Here is an 8153-nt window from a genome sequence, read left to right as displayed (position 1 = left end):
AAAAGTCCAGAAGTTTGTGGACCCCCCCGACCATCACAGTTATATTAGGTTAGAGGACATTTCAAATCAATGGCTGCTACTATGGAGTTTCTCCTTTTGTGATATTTTAAATTATTCTAATTTATCTCAAATGTGTGGAGCCATTAGGCATAGGGGAGACAAAGTTCTAAAATTATTGGTAGTTGAAACTGTTCCTATATGCCATTTCAGAATTTAAAATTGTCAAATGTCTGGGGATCAAAATGTCTGGAGGTCAATACAAAATGTAAGGGCGATTGGGGACAATTAATATTTTGAGGCGTGTGTGGTTACTGACACTGGAATTCAGCCGGTGGTCACACTTGTCTTGTGCTCAGCTGGGAACTACAGAGCACACCCACAGAGACAGAAACGGTGCCAAAGAACTAATAGCTCTGTATTTAGTTATCAAATCTTTATTATTTTAACCATTATGGCAGCAGAATATTGTAAATATTAATTTACTGCTGTTTATATGGCTGGGGGGATGATTTGTTTTTTTTTTTTTTTACATTAAAATGTCTATTTGAAGAGTTTGGGGACCGCTGATTTAGCACAGCACACATTAAGGGAAGAAGTACATTGTACATCTCAACTCCTATCTTATGTCACACACACACACACACACACACACAAATATTTTAGCTCTTGTCATTTGTGAAATTACATCTCGTATTTCTGTATTTATAGTTTGATATACAGATTTGATTACTAATGCTGCAAGAAAACAAAATAATGTGAAAGGGATGGATGGTGGAATGTGGTTGCCAATGGGTTAATCCCCCCTAACATTATGTATATATGTATGTCTTAACATTAGGCGGTCACCCTTAACTGCGCGCACAGCTTCTGTTTATTCTGCATTCAGTCATGGCGGAAGCGGAAAGACGAGTGTCCCATCTGCCGACAGGACATAAAGTCCCAGACTCGATCCCTCGTTCTGGACAACTGCATCAACCGCATGGTGGACAAACTGAGCCAGGAGATGAAGGACCGCAGGATGGCTTTGATCATGGAGCGTAAAGGTGAGAGGTGGGTGACCACAGGAAGATGAGCAGAGATACTACAGAACACCTAGAGCTGCTACAGATTACTACCACACAGATATACACTGCTAGAGCTATGCCAGGTGACACCCCCTCCATTCACACACACCATACCTAGTGGTACTACAGATTACCCCCCTTTCCTTTACACAGCTGGAGCTGGTACGGATTACCCCCACTCATATACCACTACCATTACCACAGAAGACCCCCCTCTCCTTTGCACACCTAAGGCTGCTACAGCTCCCCCACCTTATCTATAGAGTTTAAACATTTGACTGTGGAGTGCTTGAAAAATAATTGATAACCTGATAACAAGTCAGCAAAATGTATTTTTTGGCTTTACCCAAAGTAGATGTAAATCCAGCCCTCAAATACCAAGATTGTCTTTAACCTGTTTGCAATATTTTAAATCTATTAATAAAATAAGCCCTGGAAATAGATTCTTGTTCAGACATTTCCTGGTATTGGGTGAAGAAGCTCTGTCCTCATTTCCCAATTGAGCTCCAGCTGTGCTATCCTATCACAGGGGCTTCCAATAGAAACTAAAAAATAGATAATAATAGATAGGGTTGTCATGATAGAATAGGAAGTGCCTAAACTATAATCTTATTTAAAGCTGCAACATAACATAACAAACTCCTAGAATGACATTACTATCAAAAATCTTCTATGTTTTTTGTTGTTTATGTTGTTTCTGGAATTTAATTGCATCTTTTCTGCACCACTAAATTTGATGTAACAGAGTTTTTATTCTCCTCTTAGCAGATCAGGCGCAGGCAGCAGTCCCAATTCCCACAGAAAGTGACAGCAGCTCGGATATTTCCTTCCTCTCTATCGGTGACAGCAGCAATGGCGGTGAGATGGAAGAAAGTGACTACGAAACAACCTTCAGTGAGGGTGAGGTTACTCTGGACTCCGAGGATGAAGATGACTTCTATATCATCATGTAAATTATTCTACAGGCCACCCTATGTGTTGAATCATCCATGAGAAGGAGGAGCTCAGACTCAATAAACTATAATTACCGGTCATGTGACTATGTATGCAGCGGGTGCAGCTAAAGGAGGATTCTATTTATTTGCTTTGTACAGCGATGGACGCTTCACACTCATGGTATATATTGGGACATGTGACCAGACAATGGTCCCAATCACATCAACAAATCTACAACTGAATGTCTGAAAAAAAATCATGGTGCTGCAATGGTCCTGGCAAAGTCCAGAACACAACCCCATCCAAAGGTGGGGGAACTGTAAGGGACCTGCACCTAAATAAGTCTGCAAAGCTCAATATTGTAAAGCAGAGTTGGCCAGAATTCTTCCGCAATGATCTGATAGACGGATAAAATTATCTAAAACACGACTAAACGTTATTGCTGCTAAAGGCGCTTCTACAAGTCATTGAATCTTAGGCTGTACTTAGTTTTTCACACACAGCTCCTTCATTTTGGCTTCATTTGTTTTAAATACATAATAACACGATGAGATCTCTTCTATGTTATTCCGTCAGATAACTTTAGGACCGGATGATTTTATTTTGTGTTTGTGTTGTATTTTATATCCTGTTATGTGAAATGTTAGCATTGAAGGAGGGCGTACTTTCTTTTTCCCATGACTGTATGTTCCATGATGAATGATCTACATATGTTCATACTTATCATACATACACATCTTCAATTACTGTGATTAATAAACAGTTTAAAAATTTTGCACCGGTAAAATTCCCCAGTGGGGACACAGACAGCGATAAAAACCTGCCCGGGGTTCAGAACTCCCAAAAAGAAGCTGTTTGCTGTCATATAAACATAATTCAGATTTTGCTTTTAACATGAAAGGAAGTCAGTGGGGCCAATTACCACCATGGCTGCACCCTGCTGTGTAAGATGCATTGCAGTGCACCACATCACACAACTGTAGTGCTTGCTGCATTTTCCCAGCACATTGGGCTACTGGATGGCCCTTAATGACAAACGCTGTGACACATTAGAGGTCACCAATCCTTCCTCTGCACTGCAATGAGGATCAGGTGCAAATTTCTGGGGAAAGAAAAACTTTTGATCCTGCCTGTAATGTTCTCAAGTTCCAAGTGAAAAATATTCCCCTACTTTATGTGACTTACAGAAACACATTACCCCATGCCATGACCCCACCAAAACCATCAATGTACAGTTGGTGAATTCTCAGCATGATACAGTACAAATTACATAATGCAAAATACAGTGAGACAGTTATCCCAACCTCATGCGATTGTGCGAGGTTAATCAAGATATTAGGCTATACAAGTGTTTGTTAGAATAATTTTGTGTTTTTAATTAGTCCCTAAGAAAGTAAAGTTACTTGAAACCGTACAAATGCGCTCCATTGGTGTCTTTTAACCCAACGCGTTTTGCTATAATAGCTTCCTCGGGAACGCGAGACAAATAAATTGTGGTTGGTTCCAAATAACTGGACTGGAATATTTAGGAAGAGCAGATACAACTGACACGATTATTGTTCAGCTGGTTTATGCATTTGTTTCAACCAAAATGGGCTGAAATATTATTTTGGGAGCAGGTATAGCATGTGCGACCTCTCTGAAGGAACGCTTAGCCTTGGCGCTGAGCATAGCACATTGTTTCTCCACACAAAAAGAGAACCACGCGTTCCCCTGGCGAAGCCATTAAGATGAAACGCATTGGGAGTTAAGCTTACAAATCGACTTATATTTTATCTGCAGTAATAGGACCTCAGCTGACCCCTGAGAGGTCTAAAAGGTCATACAAGTTTTATATTTTGGGCTATGTTTGAAGTTTGGCCATCAATAAGAAAAGCAGAGTGTTGCATTTTTATAACATTTAAATTTCTTAGAAAAGTAATGTAAAAATAATTTCTTTTTAAAGACATCGCTAACAGATTTGCAGGATTTGTGTTGGAGAGCTTTAATCAATCAGGACCCAATGAATCAAGGTTTTTTATGCAATTAGAAATGAAGAGGGTAAATGATATAATTTAGTTTGGTAAATTATAGAGAAGGAAGACAGACAGGCAGGTTTATCATTCCTATTTACTAAAACACAATATTGTATGTCTACTAATTTATGTTTCTATCTCCTTTTGGTTGATGGATTTGTATTTATTTTTAACCTGTAACATGCGCATACACAAAATATAAATTATTTTCCTTACCATGGAACCATTGACATGAAACAATTTTTATTGTCCTGACAGCCTCATCCACAACCTTCCTTCTTTTTTTAATCTTTTCATGATAACACCAATAGACCAATTGCAAACCCCAAATGTTTAAATGAGAAATGTTTGTACTGCATTCCACTTATTGGCTGCTAATGTGGAAGAAGTGGTTTTATTATAAAGAGTTTGAAGTCTTAGAAAGACTAGGGGTGTACTTACTTGTTCCATCTATATTTTAATTTATGAAATGAGAATGAATACACTATTTGTGTCTCCTATGTTCATGTACTGTAAGTAAATATATATTGGAAGGTTTCAGCAAGAGACCAATGAGAAAGAATGATAAAGTAATAGGAAATCTAAAATGAAATGACCTCCTACTAGACAAAAAAAAGCCAGATGGGGTCCTGGTTGTAAAAGGTACTCACCTGAGTGAAGGAAGCAGATGGTGCTGAGTGTGTTTCCGAAAGTACAAGGGGCTATAATGAACGGGAATAAAGGGGGTACATAGGCACTATGGAAGGAGGGGGCGCCGTATGAAAGGGGCATATGAAGGTGCAGAACAGGTAACAGATTAGCAATATCACAAATACCCAGAGGAACTGCAATGAGGCATATTAATAGGTGAAAAACTATTACTATATCGGTGAAAGACTAATGTAAAACAGAGATGTATATATCACAAAAAAAAAGGACCACTCATCTATAAAAAGTGAAGAATTAGAGGTAGAAGTGAAAACCTGGACCTGAATCCAGGAATCTGTGCCTATACCATTCATACACTGAAAGTAGTATATGAATGTTCTATCTGGTATGGAGGGAAGGGGGACATGCGAGAGGACCGGGGAGTCCACAAACAGAAGGATCCCAGAGACAGCATGAGAAAAATAGAGGGACGGTGCATGTAATCAGGCATCACCCCTCATGCAGAAAATATTGCAAAGGGGGGGGGGACGAAATGAGTAAAAAGAGAGCCCCACCGAGATGGGAACACCTATGGGCTATCTATAAAAAAATAAAGAACTAAGAAAGGCCCCCTTAGTCAAGGCTGGAAGTCAAGGCTCTACCAGTTCAGAAAAGGAACAATACATAAATAGATCTTTAGTGGGGTGTAAGATAGAGGTGCAACCTGCTATAGTGGCAGCAAGGTACATAGGAAACCTCCAGCCATAAGAGATGTTGCATTGCTATGTTGAGCATAGGGAGAATAATTGAATAATCTATTTTAATATTGATGGTCAGGAGTTGTTGATGTTCTACTGGTTGTAGAAGGCCTCATATACATAGATTGCACTTGCATGCCTGATTGTCAGTTGTCAATTGCATGGTGATCAGTTAATATTGATACATGCTGCAAGGCCTGAACATCGATGGCTCTCGCAACATCTGTTCCACCGCTGCCAACCAAGAGGAAGCCACCTAGCTGTTCTTTCCAATCACATATGGTCTCATAGTTTGTGCGTGTAGGCAAGTGACAGATAAGGGCAAGTACATAAGCACTGAGGGCGGAGTCTGTGAGCACCGGTACCTAGGGGGCGGAGCATGGAGAGGGTCCCAGGTGCTCTGGGGAATATGCATGGAAAAGTTCTGTGATAGCTCTATGTCACTAAGAAGAAGGAGATCTTAATCTGATCAGCCGTCTTTCTCCTGTAGATTGTTCCTTATACTTCACAAATACTTGGTCCAATGTGGATACCTTCAGAGCACTGGATATAAAAAAGTAGAAAACTGTACGCAAATTACAAATTTATTGAAAATCACAAGGAAACCCTTTAAGAAAATAAGCCACAGCCATCCCTGGTGGGGGCCCGTGGTATATACAGAAATTCATCAATACAAATGGTATATCTATAAATTATGTATGCAAGGATGAAGTTTGCCAAGATTCTTCAAATGCTAGACTATGAAATATTTGTACAACTCGATTGCAGTATATAGTGCCAACTAGCCAGAGTCTTTCTGAGCAATTTATTCTTCTTGTGCATCACAAATCCAGAAAGAACACTAAAACCATGAAAGTAGTATTATAATGAGGAAATAGAAAAGTCTCATATTCCTTCATGTAAAAGTCCAAATATAACCGCTGCCAGGTTTTCATGCAATTAATGTATAAAGAAATCATAAAGGCATATGGGTGAGATGTTCTGGTCAGTCCCCAATATCCTTCACCAATTTATGGTCCAAATGGATTGTTAACCAATTCCCTCTGATAATATCAGAGTGTCTGGGTGATAGCCCATGGCAGGTATAACTATCCAAGAGCAGTCATTAGAGAAGAATGATCAGCAGGATGTAAATATTGTCATATTTTGTATCATATAGTGATAATCCATATGAATATATTGCAATGAAATCTCACAAGTATCCAACACAAAGTATCTCAGTGCCTTACCAGCTCACTGATTGTATAACTAATAATAAGGAATAGAAATAAAAGTTATCAGCTATTGTTGTGTGTGGACAGAATTCTCCTCTGGCACCCTAAATATAGGGGGTGATTTTTATGTATCACACCCCCCCGGAGGGCACAGATTTCGATTCTTCTTCCCTGCCTTGCTGAACTCTCTGGTACATTAGGAAGAAGTTACAAGCTCTCCCCTACACTCGCGCATACAGCACACGGATATCAAAGTTTATGGATTTTATTGTCCCCACATAATTGTTACCCCAGAATAGACAACCTCATTCTGACACAAGACAGTGGTTATTATGAAGGGAGAAGGAGAGATAGTGGGTTCCTCCCGTGTATTTTTTTAAAATTTGTTTGCTGCCACTCAATTATAAAAAATCATATAAATAAAGAAAAAAAGGAGCTTTTTGTGGCGTGCAAGTTGTCTGGTATTTGTAATTAGTACAGCAAAAAAAACAAATGTTATATCATCATAATATTACCGATCTCACTGCGCATGTGTGAGATCAGCGAATTTTCCTCTTTGAGCAAAAAGGCTCCTTCTGCCCATGCCCGAGATGCCCCCAGGAGGCTTTGAGCTCTCATTCATTCCATCCAACCATGCAGCCTTTTCTCAACAATTGACTCCCTCCTAAACCCCACACGAGCTGCCCTCTGAAAGTTAGTAAAACAAATCACACACATTCAATAAATTACTTTAACAATCATTTTTATTTTGTTAACACATTTGTTTTTTTGTTTTTTTTTTTTTACACAAGAATTTGCCCCCTCGAATCCCATGGGGGGGAGCTAACAAAACTTTTGTTATACAGTGGAGGACAGTGCTCAACCCAGACATTTTTTTAAGCCGGGTGGTAAGAAATTGTAGGTGGGTGGCAGCTCCTGTATTATGACCGAACTCTTTAGTAATCACCCAAAAACAGCCGGGTGGGTGCTGAAAAGTGCCGGGTGGTACGCCCAGCTAAAAGGGCCTGGGGAGAACCCTGGAGGGGGAGGAAAACAATAGCTGGAGTTCCTCTTTATATTACCCCATGCTGCGGACCCTCCTATGAGAGTCATCTCGTCCCCCTGCTCCTAGTTCTGTTGTCACCGGCGTTTCAACACCGCTAGGTATTTATTCATCCGGGGGGGGGTTTAACTTCTCAGATTACAAATGCCAGTTACCTGGCTGCCCCCCAGAATTACTGACCTGGAACGATCATGTGACTGGAGCTAAACTTCTTATTGGTAATGAGCAGAAGCTGCTAGTTCAGGGCATTTTCAGGGGTTAGTTGGCGATGTCACTCGGGGTATTTCAGTTTAGGGTTTCCTTTCAGTGTTCTCACATCCACATTTCCCCTGACAGATCTGTGCCGAGCCGGTGATGCCCTGGAGGATCCCTGAGGATTTATAGGACGGAGTGCCCCCCCATGTACTGTGTGAGCATTTTGCTGACTTCTCTCTGAGGTAATTTCCAGGCATTGTGACCCCGGGGCAATACAAAATCATCATGTGACTGCCAATTGC

The 8153-nt window shown here is 40.2% G+C and overlaps 1 protein-coding gene across 1 annotated transcript in view; it reads left to right on the top strand.

The window, feature by feature from the left end:
- RNF8 (ring finger protein 8) overlaps nucleotides 1-2188 on the top strand; it is a gene marked incomplete in the record, with an annotated part of 9559 nt that extends 7371 nt beyond the window's left edge. The window contains 2 exon segments of the mRNA XM_072410022.1: nucleotides 839-1043; nucleotides 1830-2188. Coding sequence (XP_072266123.1) covers nucleotides 839-1043; nucleotides 1830-2017 — 393 coding nt within the window.
- Nucleotides 2189-8153: the final 5965 nt, after the last annotated feature.

Source organism: Pyxicephalus adspersus, chromosome 4, assembly GCF_032062135.1.
Source record: "Pyxicephalus adspersus chromosome 4, UCB_Pads_2.0, whole genome shotgun sequence".
Lineage (NCBI taxonomy): Eukaryota > Metazoa > Chordata > Amphibia > Anura > Pyxicephalidae > Pyxicephalus > Pyxicephalus adspersus.
The sequence above is the reverse complement of the archived record's forward strand: the minus strand, read 5'-3'. Positions and strand labels throughout refer to the sequence as shown.